At 56.2% G+C, this 19953-nt stretch overlaps 1 protein-coding gene and 1 pseudogene across 8 annotated transcripts; one reads left to right on the top strand and one right to left on the bottom strand.

The window, feature by feature from the left end:
- Positions 1-186: 186 nt before the first annotated feature.
- On the bottom strand, positions 187-4443 carry LOC128809657 (tubulin alpha-5 chain-like; annotated as a pseudogene).
- A 9697-nt stretch (positions 4444-14140) lies between these two features.
- Positions 14141-19894, top strand: DNAJB2 (DnaJ heat shock protein family (Hsp40) member B2). Of its 8 annotated transcripts, none has more exons than XM_053982822.1 (10): positions 14410-14520; positions 15376-15464; positions 16582-16691; positions 17125-17178; positions 17325-17441; positions 17617-17706; positions 17830-17935; positions 18070-18140; positions 18352-18573; positions 19504-19894. In XM_053982822.1, exons 2-10 carry the CDS (start codon positions 15400-15402, stop codon positions 19512-19514), a joined length of 846 nt encoding a protein of 281 aa, XP_053838797.1. In that variant the 5' UTR covers positions 14410-14520; positions 15376-15399; the 3' UTR covers positions 19515-19894. The 8 variants fall into 8 exon arrangements, with proteins under 8 accessions (XP_053838793.1, XP_053838791.1, XP_053838797.1 ...); XM_053982821.1 differs by having other exon boundaries at positions 17322-17441; XM_053982818.1 differs by lacking the exon at positions 14410-14520 and adding an exon at positions 14141-14260 and having other exon boundaries at positions 17322-17441; positions 18352-19894.
- The last annotated feature ends 59 nt before the right edge of the window (positions 19895-19953 follow it).

Genomic DNA, 19953 nt, shown 5'->3' with positions numbered 1-19953 from the left:
TTCCTAGAGCCTGCCATGTGTCCTGGACCTATCCCACTGGTATGGGGCTCTTACCTAAGGGGGGAGGTGGAGCTGGAGCAGAGCTCTGGGAGGAAGCATAGCAGCACCAGTAGCAGGGCTGAAGCACTCACCACACACCTGACCTGGCAAGAAACTGATACAGCTGGGGGGATACTGGGACACACGGAGGCTCTGAAACGGTTTATTGCAAAGGGTTTCTGCAGGTAACACGGGTAGGAAGTGTGGTCCTTTTCAGGCCTGTAGCTTCTCTACTCCTCACCCTCTTCTTCATCCTCATAGGAGTCCAGGCCCACTTCCTCATAATCCTTCTCCAGAGCAGCCATGTCTTCCCGTGCCTCGGAGAACTCCCCTTCCTCCATGCCCTCACCCACGTACCAGTGCACGAAGGCGCGCTTGGCATACATCAGGTCAAACTTGTGGTCCAGGCGAGCCCAGGCCTCAGCGATGGCCGTGGTGTTGCTCAGCATGCAGACGGCGCGCTGCACCTTGGCCAGGTCCCCCCCTGGCACCACCGTGGGTGGCTGGTAGTTGATGCCCACCTTGAAGCCCGTGGGGCACCAGTCCACAAACTGGATGCTGCGTTTGGTCTTGATGGTGGCGATGGCGGCGTTGACGTCCTTGGGCACCACGTCCCCGCGGTACAGCAGGCAGCAGGCCATGTACTTGCCATGGCGAGGGTCACACTTCACCATCTGGTTCGCCGGCTCGAAGCAGGAGTTAGTGATTTCAGATACTGACAGCTGTTCATGATAAGCTCTCTCAGCAGAAACCACAGGGGCATAGGTGGCCAGGGGGAAGTGAATGCGAGGGTAGGGCACCAGGTTGGTCTGGAACTCGGTCAGATCCACATTCAGGGCTCCATCAAACCGCAATGATGCTGTAATGGATGAAACAACCTGGCTGATGAGTCTGTTCAAGTTGGTGTAGGTTGGGCGCTCGATGTCCAGGTTCCGGCGGCAGATGTCATAGATGGCCTCGTTGTCCACCATGAAAGCACAGTCTGAGTGCTCCAATGTACTGTGGGTGGTGAGAATGGAGTTGTAGGGCTCTACCACAGCAGTGGAGACTTGTGGTGCCGGGTAGATGGAGAATTCCAGCTTGGACTTCTTGCCGTAATCAACAGAGAGTCGCTCCATCAACAGGGAGGTGAATCCAGAGCCAGTGCCACCTCCAAAACTACGAAACACCAGGAATCCCTGGAGGCCTGTGCACTGATCAGCCTGTGGAGAGAGACAAGTAAGGTTCCCTCAAGCACTGACTTGGCTGGAGGGAAGTTTCAGACTCTTGTCTGGGTAGCTGCTGATTCCTCCCAAGGCGCAGCAGAATTCACATCATCTTCCCACCTCCTGAATGATGCTGGACCCCAGTCCAGGGAGACACATCCCCTCTCTGCAGTCACTTACCAGCTTACGGATCCTGTCCAGCACTTGATCAATGATCTCTTTGCCGATGGTGTAGTGCCCACGGGCGTAGTTGTTGGCAGCATCCTCCTTGCCAGTGATCATCTGTTCAGGGTGGAAGAGCTGGCGATAGACTCCTCCCCGAACCTCATCTAGGAGAGAGTGGCAAAATAGATTTGCTAACTGGATCTGGGGAAAGGTAGCAGGAGCGCTCTTGGGAGTGTCCTGCAGTGGGCTCTTCCCCAAAATAATGGCCACTATCACTGCCCAATTAGGGATGCACTCACCAATCACTGTGGGCTCCAGGTCCACGAAGATGGCCCGTGGCACATGCTTCCCAGCCCCAGTCTCACAGAAGAAGGTGGTGAAGGAGTCATCCCCTCCGCCGATGGTTTTGTCGCTGGGCATCTGCCCGTCGGGCTGGATGCCGTGCTCCAGGCAGTACAGCTCCCAGCACGTGTTGCCCATCTGGACGCCGGCCTGGCCGACGTGGACGGAGATGCACTCGCGCTGGGGAGGGGGAGGCAGGGTCAGATCCCAGCAGAGACCAGAAATGCAATCACTCCAGGAAGTGCACAGCCCTGGAAGGGCAGCTCTGGCCCTCGCCAGCTTGGGCAAGCCACACTGCCCTCATGCCTGGGTGCCCTGTGTCCATTTCAGTTTTCTGCTTTCTCCCAAATCTAGTGCTCTGCCTCTCATCACTGCACTGACCACCTCAGGGCCCAAGGAGATGGAGACCCATCTGCAGCAGCCCAGGATATCAGGCCGCCCATCCCCTGGACTGGCCCCACCCACAGCCCTGGATAGCATCCAGTGAGCATCTTCTGCATTGCCCAAACATCCATATAGCTTAAGGGCTGAGGCCCAGCAGCATCTGGCACAGGCCCTGTTGCAATTCCAACAATAGAGCTGGAGACTGAGATGGCAGAGCACCACCAGGACACTGGGAGCTTAGGGCACTGAGGATGGGTACCCAGCAAGTAAGGGGATTTACAAACATGAATGGTTGCCATGCTCTGAGGCTCTGCTTCCCTAAATTAGCTCTAGAGGAGGAGGAAGCGTTAGCTGCACTTTTTAAGTCAGCAAAGGGCTGAGGTGGGATGGTCTCTTAGCTCACAGCTTCAAGTGTAGTCTCAGGCACCCCAGGAGAAGCCAGGTGAAGGTGGGCTCTACAACCTCATTCCCTTCAGATGAGGCACCCCACAGCCTGCAGTTCTTTTGGTAAGAATGAAAGATTCAGTGCCTTAGACCTGCTGTTGCTAAGGATTTGGATGTGTCATCAGGCACAACTGAGTCAGAGGAGCATCCAAATCAAACTGGGTTTCCAGAGCCATGGTGCCCCACTATGAGTCAGCTGGCAGGAAGCTGGTGGAACCAGCCATTTTGCACTCAGGAGCAGGGCAATGACTGCTGTCCCACAAAGTTGCACAGGATGCAGCATGTCCTGGCTCTCTGCATCTAAAGTGCTTTCAGTGCTGCCTTTCAGAGGCAGCAGTGACAGTGGAGGATGACAAAAAATAAGCCCTTGATACCCATGGTGAGAGGCAGAAACCCATCTCCTCACCTTTCCCAAAGCTGAGGTGCAAGAGCAAAGCAACACCCTACCTAGCCCTCCCAGCAGGTCCATAAACATTGTGTAACACAAGGAGGCAAGGGTAAGACCTGAGGACTTAAGACCTGAGGTAAGTCTTCCAAGATCCTCTACAGCAGGGCATAGAAAACACTTGGCACAGATGCAAGCACCTCAAGGAAGAGGAGATGTGAGAGGACTCCTCCCTGGCAAAGGACCTTGTGAATCAGCGTGGGGGTGGCAGAGGGTTATGCTGCTCACTGCACTTCATCCCAACAACAAGCAGCAGCCACAACTGGCTCTGTGGGACCCAGCACTGACAATAGGCTGGGCAGAGCCCAGCAGCACCAGGATGCAGCAGTGTTGCTCAACAGCCATCAGAGTAGACTCTGCCTTCTTCACAGCAAAGTCTGGCACAGGAAGGGCTGGGAGCATGGCTCCACAGGACAGCAGGCAGGGTGTCAGGGAAACCTTGGGGCTGGGATGCTCTCCAGGGCAGCTGGAGAGCTCACGAACCAGAGAATGCCGCAGGACCACGGCGGCAGGGCAGCCTGGAAGCCCACCCACAATGATGCCCACCCTTGGAGCAGGGCAGCGGGTGAAGGAAGCCACAGCTTACTGCCGGAGCTCAGCTGTGGGTCGGCAGCGTGGGGGGCTGGCAGTCGGGGCGAACTCCCAGCAGCCGGGGATGGTACCGCGGGACACGGGCAGGAACCGACACTATTAAAAGTGGGAGAGGGATGAGATGTGACGTGTCCGCCCAAGCGCCGGTCTCCGCGGCCGGCGGGGCTCGCTGCTGGCCTCTCTGCAAGGGGTGCAAGGGGATGCTCAAAGAAGGGAGGCTGCTGAGAACCGGGAAGGCAGCAGCTCAGGAAGAGGCTGAAGCCAGGCAAAGGCAGGGCGAGCACAGCCGGCACTCCCGTCGCCAGCTGCCCGAATTTCTGGGCTCCCGGTAGAGCCCTCCCGGGAAGCCACGGAGACCCCAGCCCGCTCCAGGGTGCACTCGCGGGACCGGAGGGGGAGAGCAGCCGGGGCTGGCACTCACCATGATGCCGCCGCTGCCGCACAAGCTGCCTGTCCCCGGACTGCCGCAGCTCCGCACTCCGGGACGGCCGCGCCGCCGCCACCTTATACCGGGGGCGGCACCGGCGCTCCGGGGCGGGCCGCCCCGCCCGAGACAGCCCCAAGCGCTTTCATAGATTTGCGTGCAGTGCGCATATTTGCATAGATTTGCATAGATGGGGCTGTGCTGCCTGGCGGGGTGCACTGGTGGGGCATTCGGGGAGCAGCATCCCCTGACTGGGGCACGGGAGACCGGGGCGTCCCCTCGAGGAAAGGGCAGTGGGGCATAAGTGTTGTTCCTGCCATGCTTGACAGCCTTGGCAGAGGGGTTCTGCTGAGGAACAGAGGTGGCACCTTCCAGCTTGGTGTCCTGCTGGTGAAAGGCACCATCCAGGCACTAACCAGGAGAGACTTCGGGACTTGAAGCAGGAAAGCCAGTAAAGAACTTGGCCCAGGTCTTCCCTCCTGGTGGGCTTAGGTGCTGATGTGATCCTTGAGCAAGCAGTGAGCCAGGTCTCTGGCTGCCACCCAAGGCTTCTTGAAAAACACCTGGGAGAATTTCTGGAGGAAACATTGGTGGAGGAAACCCTCCAGAGATGAGCCCAAACTTTCCTCTTTGGAGATCACTGAAAAAAAAAGCAGGAAAACTCAATCCTGTCCTTTGTGTCAAGGCCCTCAGGAACAGTTGTGCCCCGGGGCTGTGTTGAAAGCCCTGCCTGCCAAAGGGCTGCTTCTCCATCCTGGCTCTGCATTACCTTCACTGGTTTGATCTGACTCCACAAAGCTTTATGAAATGAATAGTGAGGTTGTAGGGAGACCTTGGAGCACCTTGGAGGGATTTTATTGGAGTCTACAGTGACTTCACTGATGTCTGGCCTTACTACAATGAATGATGTGTCCTACCTCCTCCAAAATACTCAAAGCATCCACTGTGGTGCAGAACAAGCCCTGCATCTGCCTCAGCGCTCTGACTTAATGAGTTTTCACTGAAAAGTGCTGTCATCTCTCAGCTTGATCTGAAAGTTGAAAGCTGGACCTAAATTATCCACCCACAATAGCCTTTCTTTGTGCCTGAGTCACCTGGAAAGTGTCACCTTCACTGATGGGCATGTGTAAAGTGACTGAAAGCACAAGTACTGCTGCAAAGCCTGTGCTGGTGTCCAAGCAACATATTTTTGAGATCTGCAGAAATGGCTGAGCCAGAGGAATATAGTGGGTTTAATCAAGTTGATGGGAAAATATTGAGTTGTTTTTTTGGTTTTTGGGTTTGTTTGTTTGTTTGTTTTTTTTTTCCACAGAGATGCCCCAGGTAGTAAGTGCTGCTGAACCTGCACAGGATTCTGTGGTGACTGGATAACTCTGGAAATGCCTCCCTGTGGTGTAAATGTCCTTTGAGTGACCTCAGAGATCACTAGATAACACAGACCATGCTGATGTAGACAGTCCACGAGAGTGAGAGAGTAATTGGTAGCACTGAGGCATCAAAATTTGAGCCCCAGAAGTTAATTGGAGTGAAAAGGAGTGATGGTATCATCTTCCCTGTGAAAATCTTCACCAAGGTATTAATTGTAACGTCTAGTGGATGCCAGGGAGTCACTTCTCACTGGGCGTGTCCTAGAACTCTCCTTAATTCCACGGTGCCGATTAATTCTGGGGCATTTATAGCATGAATGCCTTGCAGCATGGTTGGAAGCAGAGCTAGGCAGCCAGCAGCATTTCAGGCTGTACAGTTCACCCAAGTTCTGAAGGTTCGCATAACGATCTGGTGCTACCTAGGGGAGCAAAATGATGGATCAGTTTACGTACCATGGTGGTGGAGGGTTGAGAGTGAAATGTCCCTGATTCATCATTGCTGCAAATGCATGTTCACAGTGAAAATACCTATTCAGATGCTGTTTTGTTGGACAATTAGAGTGGGAATGACTGACAAGAGAGCCATGAGTCATTTGGAGCTGCGCATCCCCATGTGCCTCCGATCTGAAATGCCCAAACAGATGTCTAAGCTTTTTTGAAATGCTTAAGAACATCTGGCTAATCCAGGGAGCACCAATCCGCTGCATCTTGTCAGTGCCTAACTGCTCAGCAGCCTGCCAGATGCTAGTAGCAGCAGCCTGAACGCACAAAGCGGAGGCTGAGCTCACTCTGGCTGGGTTTGTCCTGAGGCAACCCCTCTCTTACAGAGATGTTACCCACACATCTAAGAAGGCCCTGCAAATGTTTTCAGACAACATCAGAAGTCACAAGATTACAGGAATTGCTCAGGAAACATTTTCATTGATGCTCAGAACATAGTTAGATCCTGCATCAGCAACTAGAGAGATCCAAATAGCAAGCAAGGAAAATTCTAGGCTATAGAGTCAGAATACAGCCGTCTCTTTACTGAAGGATCAGAAAAACATTGAAGATACCTGAGGGGCAGAGTCCTGCCCACTGCAGGGGAAGCCCCTATTTGCCACTGTCAGAAACCAGCCAGCTCTTGGCAGGTACCTGCTGGTACAGGAACACCTGTGAGCAAAACTTGCAGTTATCCAAACAAAGCCTCTCTCTCTCTATAGCTGTCTTCCAGAAGTATGTTAAAGACTGCCACACCTCAAGTATCCAGAGCTGAAACTGGGGAGGAGATGAGTTCAGAGCACAGCCTGGTACCTCCCATCCACACCCAAGTTCCCTGCTCTCTTTGCTGAGGAAAACCCAAACTATTGTTCCTACTTTTCAGACCTCAGTTCCACCCTGCCTGCTCCAGGCAGAGCAAACAGTGTCAAGGGGCAGTCTGGGGACATGGCCTTCTTGGGAAGGTAGAAGAGAGCACAGCTGTGCTGTGGATTTGGCAAGGAAGCCCATTGTGCCCTTCACTTTTAAGCAAAGACTAGACGGAGAGAGGGGCTTCAGGAGCAGGGCTCCTGTCTGTGTCTCTAATCTCAGCCAGGAGCTTCCCAAAGAGGTTGTATCTGTGCTTACCCTGCTTACCCCTCACTCTGTCCTTGCTCTGCCCTTAATCCTCTTAGCAGGTGGGGAGGTGGAGAAGCCAGGATATACCTCCAGCCCATCAGTGCCCTGTGCAGTTTGCTCTCCAGCAGTGGCACAGGCTGGACAAGGCTGGCTGGTGAAATTAAGTCTGTTGAAAGCACAGAGCTCGACTGCACGTTGCAGATGTGAGTTCAAGCAAGGCCCTTGTGGTGCTAACTGCTTCAGCAATATCCCACTGAGCATTGTGCAGGGTCCCTAAAGCACAGCTGGCTCCTGCTGGTGGCCCAGCATCATATGTCCGAGCGCTGCTGCGGTTCTACTTATGGCAGCATTTGGGACATACTTTGCCACCCTGAAAAATTCTAGCACAGCATAGAGATGGGCAGAAAACGCTCCCTTTGCCATTCCTTAAGACATGCATGCATGCCAGAAAGGGCCCTCTGAGTACCTCATCCTTCATGTGGAGAAGGTAGAGATGATCCAGAGATAAGAAAGAAGGGTGACTGGAAGGCTAGAGGTCACAGGCTGCAAGGAAAGGATGGGAAGTATCAGAAGACCAAGCAGAGACTCAATAAAGGCCTCACTGAATATCTTCAGCAACCCACATGTAGCATTTACTCCTAGAGACCTGCTGGGATGTAGGGCACAGTAGTTCTGACAGAAGTTTTCTCTGCTGCAGCTGAGCAACAGCAGCATAATTGCTGGTTCAGATATAATGAAGTCAATTGTGCAATGCCTGCTGCATTGCCCAGAGCGTGTGCCTCGGTGCAGAAACAATAAAGCTAATTCCAGATCTCACTACAGTCCTAAGCCCTGAATCACAGGGCAGTGGCAAGAGAGGAGAGGCAGCCCCACAAGCCAAGCCCCAACCTGCGAGGCTAAAAGGGGCTGTCGGACAAGTTGGAACGAGCTCTTTCTCAGGCACAGCAGGCCCTGGGAGAGCAGCCTTCCTGGCTCAGAGCCAGCTGCCTTGGCTGCCGGTGTCACCTGCCTTTCTTCATGTCCTGGGAAAGGCAGCTACACACCCACGGGAGCAAAATAAAACCTCACCTGTCTAATTGCAGTGACTTCATGTCAGAGGTCTGAGCATGCCTGGTGTGAACAATCTGCCTCCAGGCAGGTGACAGAGGGACTGAGCCTGCTGAAGTGGCCCCATGTTTTCAGGGAATACTGGTGTGCAGTGCTGATGGGCTTCTGTGGAGGTGCCAGTGATGCTTTTCCTCTTCTCCATCAGGTGTCAGAGCTGGTGATGGCACAAGCAGTGCAGGAATACCTGGAAATAGAAGTGTGGTGAATTCTGCAAGGTTGATGGTAGGAGCTCCCGGAGGGATATGGGTTACCCCAGAAGGCTGAAGGGGCTCTCCATACACCAGACAGAAGTGTAGGCATGGTGATGTCTTCATGCCCAGCCCTTTAGGCCTTCCTGTCTTACAAGTTCTCAGAACTGCAACAAAGCTGTGGCCAGCTCTGTCGCAATGCCAAAGACAAGCCTGTGAGCTGGCAGTGATGGGGCAAGAAGCAGCCACCACTTCCCCTGCTCCCAGGAGCTCATGCCTTGCCTGTGGGACAGCAGCCAAGCCCCTGGGCAGCAGAGGGGACATGGCAGATTCAATGGGGCAGCTCTGCAGATGCACCCCTCCTCTGAGGTACATAAACCACAGCCAGGTGGGCCAGTCCTGCACCCACTGGGAAATAATTCCTGTCACAGAAACTTCTTGACAATGGTCCTGCTGTGCCCTGGCCTTTGGAGATCATTTGAGCATCCCATGGCTGGAGAGATCTCTGCAAGGTGTTTTGTTTTACATGTTTTACATGTGGAAGTGAGTTGTATAATAATGCAAACAGCTTGTTGGCCCCAGGGCAAGCCAAGGGCAGAGCTGGGCCTGGAGAAACTAGCCTGGAGTCTTGGGGATTGCTGTATAGTTGTTAAAAGTGGAAAGGAGGATCTGGCAGCTGACTAAACATTGTTGGATGTCAGAGGGAAACAGTTAATGTGATAAAAGATGCATTTAATAACTCGGCTGGGTAATGGCTCCCAGGGTGCTCCTGCCCGGAGCTGTTTGTGTGCAGAGAGAGTGTGATATTGTGAAACAAGGGCTGTCCTCTCTGCTCCTCCCAGAGCCTGGCTGCTGGGAGCCAGTGGCCTCAAGTCCCTGGGCTGACACCTTGAGTTCAATGGGCATCTTGAGGATGCCTGGCTCAAACTAGTATCCGAGAGCCTCTTAGCAGAGTTTAGCCAGATGATGAGAGGTTGTGCATGTGAAATAACAGCTATTTGGCAGAATTTCCCTGTTGCAAGGACTTGGAGCACAAATCTGCTGAATTTTCATGCTTAATGTGGCCCTCCTCATTAGGACAAGCCACCTCCAGGCACCCTGAGCACAACTAGGGCTGCTGTACCCTTCCCTGCGATGGTGTGGCCTGGACAGCGTGACTCTTGTTCTGCCACTTAATAGCCTGGCACTGGACACATTCCGGAGGGCTTTACCACCTCCCAGGCAGGAGGATGCAGAGTCTGGCAAGAGCTGGGTGCTAAGCACTCGTGCATATGTTGGGGCACCCTCACCATCCTTATTAACATGGAAGACCCACTTGCCAAACATCCTGGTTTCAATTATTGAGATGACAGGTCTGCTCAGGAAAAAAGGCAGGCATGTAACTGGCTTGCTTGCTGTGAGGAGGGTGTGGTGCCCAGCGAGGCAGCCGGGGGAACCCACTTGCTGGTTTGCAACAGTGAATCATCAGCAAAGAGCTGCTGGGTTTGTGCAGGGATTCCTGCCAGGCACCCCTTGCTTCCATGGTTTGATCACGGGTCTTGAAATGATTCCCACACTGCTGCTGATGTGCAGAGATGTGCTGATGTGCCACTGACTGCAAGAGAATGTGCAGAGTAATAAGCGACAAGACTGCCCCTTCCTAAAATTCTCAAATTAATTACTTCAAGCAATTTTGCTGTAATGTGGCCTTTTAATCAGACAATTCTTAACCATCTCTGAGATTTAATTGTCCTCTTCAATAGTTACTACCCTACCAAGCCTAGCATTATCCCAATTTTTTCTTAGTAAACATTTCTTATCACGGTGGGCCTTGCAATCAGCCCTGGGGATCCTCACTACAAAGGCCTTCAGCAGTACAGCTCCTGGCTAACAAGCACACCTTTCCTATTGATGCCTCTGGTGCAAAACAGGCTGGCTTGGCACGCCAAGATAAATATTCAAATGAAATAAATATAGGAGCAACACAAAAAATAGATCTGGAAAGACCACTGGTAGCAGCTCTGAGCTTCCTTCTGTGGACACAATTGTTTCACTCCTCTTTGCAGCAATGCCATGATTTATGCAAATACTGTTAGCATTATCTCCTGCCAGCTTCCAAGTGAGGATGTCATACCAGCAGTGTTGATCTGAATCAGCCAGACATGTAATTGTGCTGAAGGTGATGACAAGTCTGCAAAGCAATACCTTCCTTACCTGAGACAAGGATATCAGTAGCAAATACATTCTTCAATATTTAGTTCTCTGCTGATAGAATAAAAAAAAAATATTATTCTGTTATTTCTTTGTGGTATTATCAGTAATCTAGAGTCTTCTGGGTCAACCAGTTTATTTTCTTAATGACTGGAGTGATTTCTCTTCAGTTCTTTGGAATTACAGCGGTTTTCCCAGCTCAGTTAAAACTGCCATCAGCAGCACAGCAAGACCCTCAGATAGGCCCACTAATGCTCTCAGTGAGGGCCTGACAAGCTGCAAATGTCGATTTTAGCAGGCAATGCGTTTACAGATGGCATCCAAACTGCAGTCTTCTCTTTGCATTCACAGCACTGCACAGCACTCTCTCTAAGGTTCCACTCTTGCACTGGTAGTTAGGCACCAAGAGCTACAGAAAACAACAAAAAGCTGCTTTCTGGCATTATTTTTTCATTTTTCTTGTTTTCTTCTCATGCAAATGCACTTGCTCCATATCCTTTTTTATTTGTCCCTGCTTGGCTCACTGTTTGCCTTTGAGCCATGCCTAGATGAAGACAATGGGCCAAGGCTGGGCATGTAGCTGGAGGGCAGAGTGAGGACCAGACAGCCTGTGACCCTAGTCCTACCAGGCACTGCAGAAAATCTGTCACCAACCACATGCCAGGGATGTGGGCAAAACCCTGCTGCCATGAGGCTCAGCTACTCCCTGTGCCTGTGTGCCTGCTCATCATGGATAACCTGTTCAGTCATGGGCTTCTGCCATCTCTGCCAGCCTCTGACTCTGTTGATTTAAAATCTGCAAGCACCTCGGTTTTGCCTGGGTTTTGGCTGGGGCAGCATCCCCATTGTCAGCACACGCAAGCACGCCTGCAAGGCAGAGCCTGGGACACACAGCCTGGGTCTGACACATTGCTAAATCTGGCTCAAAGTCATCGCCCTGCTTGAATGAAAGTCACCCTGACTTTGCTGTTTCCTCACTTCTCTGTTCTGCTATGCAAACTAAGAGCAGCTGCATGACTTTGCCTCCCTGGATTGTCCTCAGTCTCTAGAAGGTACAATTCTAAAACAGCCAGCTGAGATGAGAACAGAGTGGACAAGGAGATGGGCAGGTGGCTGAGAGCCTGGCCTCTGAGACAAACATGCAGAGCATCAAAAACATGAAGGTGTGAAGAAATTAGCTGTGCAGGGAAGTTAGGGAGGGTGGACAGGGCTTTTTGGATGAGACAGCAGGACTCTGAGTAAAAGAACCAATGTGGATTTTAAAAATGGGGGCCCTGCTCAAGTGATGTCTTCACCAGCCCCCCTATACTTGGGGGTCCCCAGTCTAATGCAGCCCTTTCAGGAGTGAGCAAGCCCTGGAGCTCCCACTGACCCCTTTCCTGGGGGCTGCACTGGCGCTGTGGCCATGCCAAGAGATGGCCAGCATCGCCATCTGTCCTAGAAGCAGGCAGGCAGAGGAAGGTGGCACAGAAATGGCACCCAGGAACTTGTCTCACTCTGCTCAAACCCTCTCACTCCATCCTAGTGGCTTTGGCTCCTGCTCCTTCCCTGCTGCAGCTCCACTGCAAGGAATGGGGGCCTTCCCTTGGGGAATGGGAAGAGGAAGGGAGTCAGCTGCATGTGATGAGGGGAGCAGCAGGCACACGACTTGCTGAGCACTTCCAAGCTCAAAAATTGCCATGAATACAATTTTTCAGTACATAATTGCCAGTTTTGTTAAGGCTGTGAAAGAGCTTGTGTTTTCATGTGGAAATCACAAGCTGAAATGTTGTGCAGTGCTGAAAAAAAATACATCGCTTAATTTGTGGTTTGCATAATAATATATCATGGGTTTATGATGCAATTCTGTTGGCTTCCTGAGAGATTGGGTAACCAGGATAAAAACATTTGGTCCGTTGGCATCCTGCTTTGCTCACCTAAAACCTCTTTCCTCAGAAAGCCTCAAGAGTATTTCATGAGCATTTCTGAGACCCTGGAAAGCTGAAAACAAGCTTGCAACACAGAGATCCCCAATATTTGTTAAGAAATAAGGGTCTTCTTGAGACACACTCAAGATGCTTGTGCTTGTTTCAAAACTGATGTGAGCATCAGGACTTCAGGCAGACCTAGGAGGAAAGGGCAGGTAAAGAGGGCAGGGTGTTGCAGCTGAAGGTGTGAGGCACCAGTGGGTGATGGGCTTCTTTTATTTGGCTGCTGCCAGATTTGAGTAGAAGAGTGACTGTGGCAGGTCTGGGATGAGGTGTGGTTGATACACATCTTCTCTCCTACCAGTGCTGTGGTGGGCTACTGCCCAACTCTCCACTGCCTCCCCTACTGGGGAGGTGTCAGTCCTCCACACTCCATATCCTGATCTCAAAGTGCCAGGGAAACTTTTGCCATGAATGTGCATCAGCAATGCATTCTCCCGGCTCCAGATTCACAGCCAGCATGTGCATTCTCTCCTATCCCAGCACAGAGGCCTCCCCACCGGTGTGGGGCGAGCACAGGGCGAGCTGAGATCTGTCATCTCGGGGGCCTCCTTGTCCTCACACCAGCTGCAAAACCCAGGGAAAGGAAAGCAAGGTGCCAAGACTCAGCTACGCCCTGGTGGCTCCTCCTCGCCCTCCCAGCAGCAGGATGGGATCCCTGTACAGCAGCCTGTGGCTCCATCTAGTGCCCATGCCGGCTCTGCAGCCATTGCTGGCAGATGGGCCAAATCAGAGCCCCGGCAGCCGGGGAGGGCGCCCTGGCTACAGGCAGCCCCCAGGGAACCCCTCCCTGCTCGTGGGCAAACAGGTACAGGAGGACAGTGATGCAATGGCATCCAGGGAAAAAATCCCCAGTGGCAGGAAATACTCCAAGCCGTTGTGGAAGGAAATCATCAAGTTACTGTCTGATGGCAGGGGACGGGTCTCCCATCCCTTGGAGAGAGAAATGCCTTTGGCACACGAGATGATGCCCTTGGCATTTCATCCACCCCAGGCGCACGACTCATGGCTGGGGAAGGCTCTTCTCGGGCATATCTGTCCTGAAATTTGTCCCTGAGGAGTGCCGGGAATGCCCTGTCTCAGACTCAGGCCTCCTCATTCTGCCAGGCTTCCCAGCTAGGAATTTATGGGAGGTGAGGAAGCTTCCAGCTGTGGCGTAGGTGTGGCAGTGGATCCAAAAAGCTCTGACCCTGCAGAGAGAACAAGCTCCCTCCTTCTCCCATCCAGGCTGCAAGAGGGAATCCTAAATCTCCGTGGTGAGGGCACATTCAGAAGTGCAGGTGAGTGAGCCCGCACAGGACCCTGAGAATGGGTGAGCACAGCCCCTCTGCAGCAGCTGTCCAGGCAGGGGCCATGAACGAGAAAAGTCAACAACGCAGCTCTTGGTGCACGGTCCCGGTTCTCCGGGCCCTGGGCACCCCGGTGGTGGCCTGCAGCTCCCGGCTGCCGGTGCCACAGTGGTGCCACAGTGGTGCCAGGCGGCCCGGGCTCCTGGCAGGGAGCTGTGCCCGCCGGTCTGGCAAGCTGCTCCCCGGCACGTCCTCCGCCCCGACAAAGCGCTGAGTCACCTCAGCTGTCCCCCCCGGCCGGCTCCTCCTTCCCGGCGGGACCGGCCGGGCAGCTGACTGGGCGGGAAGCCAGCGGCACGCGGCGCCGGGGGCCGCAGCCGTGCCCCGGCGCGGCGCGCTGTCAGCAGCGGCACCAGCGGGACAGGCCGGTGCCGCCGCGCCCGCACCTTGCTGCCGCCGCCCGGGGCCCACGCGCGGCCCTGGGAGCGGAAGAACAGGCGCGGGGACGGAGACTGGGGTGAGGACAGAACGGGGCTGAGGCGGGGGCTGCGGAGGGCCCGACCGGCGGAGCGGCCGCGCTCCCGGCTCACACACGCCTCCCATGACGTCACCCGGCGAACGGCGAGGCTGTGACGTCAGGGGCCGCGGTTGGCTGCGGCCGCCGCCCGTCACGCAGCGGAGCCGCCTCCAGGCCCGCGGTGGCCCGGGCGCGGGGGACGCGCGACACCGGCCGCGGGCGGCCCGGGCGGGCGGGGAGGGCTCTGCGGCGGCGCTCAGGTGGGCACCGGGGCGGGACGAGACGGGGGGAGCGGGGCGCAAGGGGCCGCCGGGGAGAGGCGAACCGTGGCGCACTGGGGGAGCGGAGCCAGTGCCGTCCCTTGCCGTGCTGCCACCACCGCCCCTCCCGGTGCCCCAGATCCGCTGGCCGCAGCCCAGGGCCGCCCGCCGGTGGCGGCGGGGCGGGGTGCGGAAACTTCCAGCAGCCGCGGGTGGCCCCGGGAGCGCCGTGTTTACGGCCGGGCCGGGGGGCGGTCCCAGTGCCGCGGTGGTGCCGGTGCCAGCGCCAGCACCGCCCTCCCGTCAGCTGGGACTCACGGGCCGGGGGCGAGTACCGGGGGTGGGACGGTACCCCGGGGGGTCGCGGGGGGCTGCAGAGCCGCACTCTGCTCCTGTCCCCCACCCGGAGCGGGTCGGCCGATGGAAGTGTCCCGGCGTGCCCGGGGCCGGGGAGGGTCCCCGCTGAGCCCTTAATCCGCTGCAGCCGCTAAGCACCTTAGCGGGCTGCGCCCTCCCGCTGCCCCCCCGCCCCGCCACTGAGCCCCGGGGAAGCGGGCAGGGAGCGGCGCCGGCAGCGGGGACCCCTTCCCCCTGCCCGGGCAAGTTGGGGAGACACCGGCGAGACGGCGGTGCGTCAGCAGCAAAGGGTCCCCCCGACTGGGGCTGTAGGTGCTCCCAGGTGGCCGAGGTGCGGGCAGGGTGCTGGGAGCTGGGCGTGGGAGAGCTGAGTTGCTCTCGCGAGGCAGTGGGGTGGCCGGGGCGCTAGAGAGGGTAAGAAGCCTGCCCTTGCTGTCCCACACCCAGCACTACCAGGCTGTGCCTGTGGACCCCTGACTTTGCCTTCTCCCGCTGCAGTGATCCCGTGGGACAGCTCACGTCATGGTCGACTACTACGAAGCGCTGGGGGTGAGCCGCAACGCCACTGCTGAGGACATCAAGAAGGCGTAAGTGTATGGCAGCGTGCCTCTGCCTGTGGGGCAGAGTCCCCCAAGCCACCCCCACCTGGTGCCAGAGAGGCAGGGGCTTCCTTTGGGGCCTGTGGGGACAGGGCCCAGCTGCAGAGGTGACAATTCAGCCTTTGTTTCCTTCGCATGGATGCCAGAGCAGGGTTGGGCTTTGCTGCCATACAAAGGCATCTTTTGGTGGGGTTTGGTTCCTCTCTCCCTGCTGTCGGCCTAGGGGTGGAGGCAAGTCTCGGTGGTGTTTGGAGGCTCCCCTCTCTCTCTCTCTGCCAGAGGGTGCAGGAATGGCACATGTTTGGGGCACAAGGACTGCGCTGGCATCAGTCAGGGTACTGGAGATCACAGAGTGAAGAGCAGCATGTCCCCTTTTAGGGATGTGGGCCCTGTGTGCAGGTTGTTGCTGTGCCCCAGGTACTACTGAGGAGCTGACAGAGCCTCCTGAGTCTCTGCAACTCCTGCCTGGTGCCCTGCCGAGCTGCTGCTGCCCTCACTGGGGTGAGGCATCGCCTGAGAATGCCAGCAGATTGCTGGCTTGCCAACAGGTGGCAGAGGTCCCGGTGAGGGGCTTCCCGAGAGTGAGTGGCAGAAGCTGAGAATGCATGAGTTAACCCTAGCTAGCTGCAGTAGGGAGGAGAGGGCTGCTGGTGCTCTCCTGGCCCCAGGGGGCCCCTAGCAACCCCTGGTCCATGCACACTCACAGTGGAGCCATGAAGGCTCCAGAATAAACCTGTAGCATTGTCCAGAGCCATCGATGAAGGCAGCTGAGGTGGGCACATGTTGCTCTGCTGTGGTAGTGCTGCAGTTCTGGGGTAATTTCTGTTTTGTTTGTTTAGTCTGTGTGTGTTGGTGTGTGTATGCATAAATATGTATATAGCTATATATATGTGTGTGTGTTTATATATTTATATATGAAAACACATAACTCTTGGAAGGAAGAACTAGTCCAGAAGCTCCTGTTCAGTGCCTGAGACTGTAGGGTGCTGGGTGAAGCAGGCTTGGGGTGCTCCTGCCCACAGGCTAGAAGGTGCATGTTCAGATGGGGGTTGTTGGCCCAAGAGCCCAAGGGCTGCTGTGTGCCCATCACTGCCCCTCTGTGCAGGTACAGGAAGGCTGCGCTGAAATGGCACCCGGATAAAAACCCAGACAACAAGGAGTATGCTGAACAGAGGTTCAAGGAGATCGCCGAGGCGTATGAAGTGCTGTCGGACAGTAAGAGGCCACAGTGATGTCTTTTGTTTGTGTGTGTGTGTGTCTGCCCTTGGAACTGTTCTCACTGGGATGTCCTGCTTCCGGGCTCACCCAGGTTGCATCCCTGGCTGTCTCCTGGAGGCAGTGGGTCCCTACAGCTTTACCACACATCTTTTGGGGCTTGGTTACTTCCTCACATCTCCCAAAAGAGCCCTTGAGAGAGATGCTGAGCTGTTGACATCCACAGTGGGCTCTCTCCAGTGGGCCTGAAGCTTTTGCATTCTTGCCCAGTGGTCTTACTTTGGTTTGGGTGCAGTGCTGGGGTGGCAGGGGCTTGGGCCAACCACCTCCTCTTGCTCCCTGCTGTTCTGCACCTCCCTTAGTTGGGAGAAGTGTCAGTGCTCCTGTCCCCACCTGGCAGCCAGCTTCCCCACAGCCCCCTTTCTTCTTCCAGAGCAGAAGCGCGATGTCTACGACCGCTATGGCAAGGATGGACTCATGGGAGCAGGTGAGTGGGGCTGTGGGGGTTAGTGCAGCTCTGGATACATCCCTGTCTGAAGACCCGATGTGGGTCAGTGCCACCAGGGCTCCCTACCCTTCAGGGCAGATGTCACCCAGGGCTCCATTAAACACTGAGTGTCTTCCCTCCAGCAGGACCAGGCGGCTCCAGGGCCAGTGCCGGGGCCCCCGAATTCACCTTCACCTTCCGCAGCGCTGACGATGTCTTCCGGGAGTTCTTTGGTGGACGAGACCCCTTTGCTGAATTCTTTGGTGCGTGTGGGGCAGGGGAGGCTGGCTCTTGGGCATCTCTCTGCCTGTGGGGCAGCTGCTGAGCTTGGGGATAGAGCTCACAGCTGGCCCTGGCAGAGGGTCTTTGCATCAGCACCCTGCTTCTGGTTCACCAAGCTGATGGGGTAATGCTGATGGGGGTGCCCCTGCCTTTCAGATGACATGCTGCCCTTCTCTGAGCTGCGAGGACCTGGCCCCCGGCATCATGGGGGAGGCCACTTCTTTTCCCCCTTTCCAGGATCCTCAGGTAGGAGATGCTGCCATTCCTCCCAGCAGGGGAGTCCTAGAGCACCATGTTCCCCTGTGCAGAGTCTGTCCCCTGCCCTCCTGCCACCCATCCTGTCACCAACCTTGTTGTTCCCTTCTCTAGATTTCTTCGCTTCATCCTTCAGCTCTGGTGCAGATGCAGGACTGGGCTTCCGCTCTGTTTCCACCTCCACCACCTTTGTTAACGGCAGGCGTATCACCACCAAGAGGTGAGGGCAGTGCCAGCCCACCTTGCTCCCACAGACTTTCCTCCATCAGCAGGCCTCCAACCCTGCAACTCCTTGCTGTGGTGCAATGGCTGAATGGCCCTTGACCGTCCATCTGTTTGTTTGTCTGTCTGCAGGATTATTGAGAACGGGCGGGAGCGGGTGGAAGTGGAGGAGGATGGGGAGCTGAAGTCGATCCACATCGATGGTGAGAAGGGGCACTGCAGACTGAGTTGTTGAGATCTGTGCCCTTTCCCTTTGGGGTGTCTGGGTGGTGCTGCATCCAGGCTTTGTTTTGGACTGAGCCTTGCTTGGCCCTGGTTTGGATCTCTGCTCTGAAGGATTGGTGGGGTGGCCCTACGCCAGCTTTGGGGAACTGGAGTGGATGAGTCCCCCAGTCCCTGCCTGTGTCCCCACAGGTGTTCCTGATGACATGGCGCTGGGCCTGGAGCTGAGCCGGCGGGAGCAGCAAACTTTTCCCAGGCCACGGCCCCCCTCACCGCCAGCACCGGTCCCACACCAGACCTCGAGCTCCTCACCTGTCTGCCTCTACACGGATAGCGAGGATGAGGATGAGGACTTGCAGCTGGCCATGGCCTACAGCCTCTCTGAGATGGAAGCTGCGGGGCACCACCAAGCAGGTGGGCACAGCCCCGGCTCCCTGTCGGCACCGGGGGGCAGCCACAGCAGCCCGTCCTCCACCCGCAGAGCCCGTGGTGCCCGGGGGAGGCTGGAGCAGGAGCCACTAGGGGCCAGCAGTTCTGCTACAGGGGGGCACGAACCTGCCCCCAAAGTGAAGCTGTGGCACTGCCCCCTGCTCTGAGCGTGGGGCAGGGAGAGGAAAGCAGGGCTAGAGTCTTGCTGATTGGAACTCAGCTCCTGCCTCCCCTAGCAAGGGAGGGGGTCTCTTCTGCACTGCCTCCTTGCTCAGGTGAGCAGAGGGCTAGTGGCATCCCAGCGTTGGAGGCTCCCAGACTTGGAGGTAGTGTCTTGAAGAGGAGCCCCCTTGATGGGGTCCCAGGAAGAGGGGCAGCTCCCTGCCCTGGCTGCTGGAAGTGTGGGGGGCCCATGGGCAGGCATGCTCTGGCTGTGCCTGCCCCTCTCTCCCTGCCAGCCCTGCAGGCGGGCAGGGTCTCCAGCAAGTACCTCCCTGGTTGCAGCCTGCCCCTGCCCAGGCTGCAGGGAGTGTTGAGTTGAGCTCCCCTCCTTGCAAGGAGGGCTGTGCACATAGCCTCTGCCTGGTGCCTTGTGTCTTGTCTCTTCCCTCTGGATGCTGTTGCTCCTGCCTGTACTCCGTCCTCCTCTGTCTCCTTGCAGACTCTGCCTGGTCACTCCCTTCCGTACGCCTTGCACACCCTCCAGGGCACTGTCCCTGCTTGCTTCCCACAGCAGCAGTGACCCTCCGTGATGTTCACAAGTGTTCTTACCCTCTTCATTGCCCGTAGTTCTGCCTTGGCTGTCTTCCTCCTCCACCTGGGACCTTCCTCCCTCCATCCTTGCCTCTCCCCAGCCCTTGGCCGAGGAGGATTTCACAGGTGCTGTTGTGTACCCCCCTCCGCTTGTCTTCCCAGGTGTGTTCTGAGGCTGCTGCGCCCGGGGACCGCGCACGCCCACTCGCCCACGGAGGTTCTCCCAGCCAGGACTCTGCTTTCTCCCTGCACGGCCACCCCCTGCCACCCCCTTCCCCAGCACCCTCTGGCTCCGTGGGATGCGGTGAGGGGGGGCATGGCAAGGCTTGTGGCCGAGCAATACCTGGGGCTGGGGGGAGAGGCCCTGGGCACCACAGGGTGGTGGAGAGGGTGGTGATGGGGGTTGCTGTAGATTAGGCTGCTGGCTGTATGCAGCGAGGGGCAGCATGGCTGGGCTCAGCCAGCAGGGCTGGGCTCAGCCCCCCTCCTCGCTGTAGCCCCCCCCCCTCTGCCCCCCTTCTGCTAACAGCTGTCAATAAACCTGTTTGCAGTAGCTTCTGCCTGTGAGGACTTTCTAGGCTGGGGATGCAGGGTTCTCATCTTTGCCTGCAG

The sequence above is a fragment of the Vidua macroura genome, chromosome 7 (genome assembly GCF_024509145.1).
Source record: "Vidua macroura isolate BioBank_ID:100142 chromosome 7, ASM2450914v1, whole genome shotgun sequence".
Classification (NCBI taxonomy): domain Eukaryota; kingdom Metazoa; phylum Chordata; class Aves; order Passeriformes; family Viduidae; genus Vidua; species Vidua macroura.
Note: the sequence above shows the minus strand (reverse complement) of the source record. Positions and strands in the feature narration are given on the sequence as shown.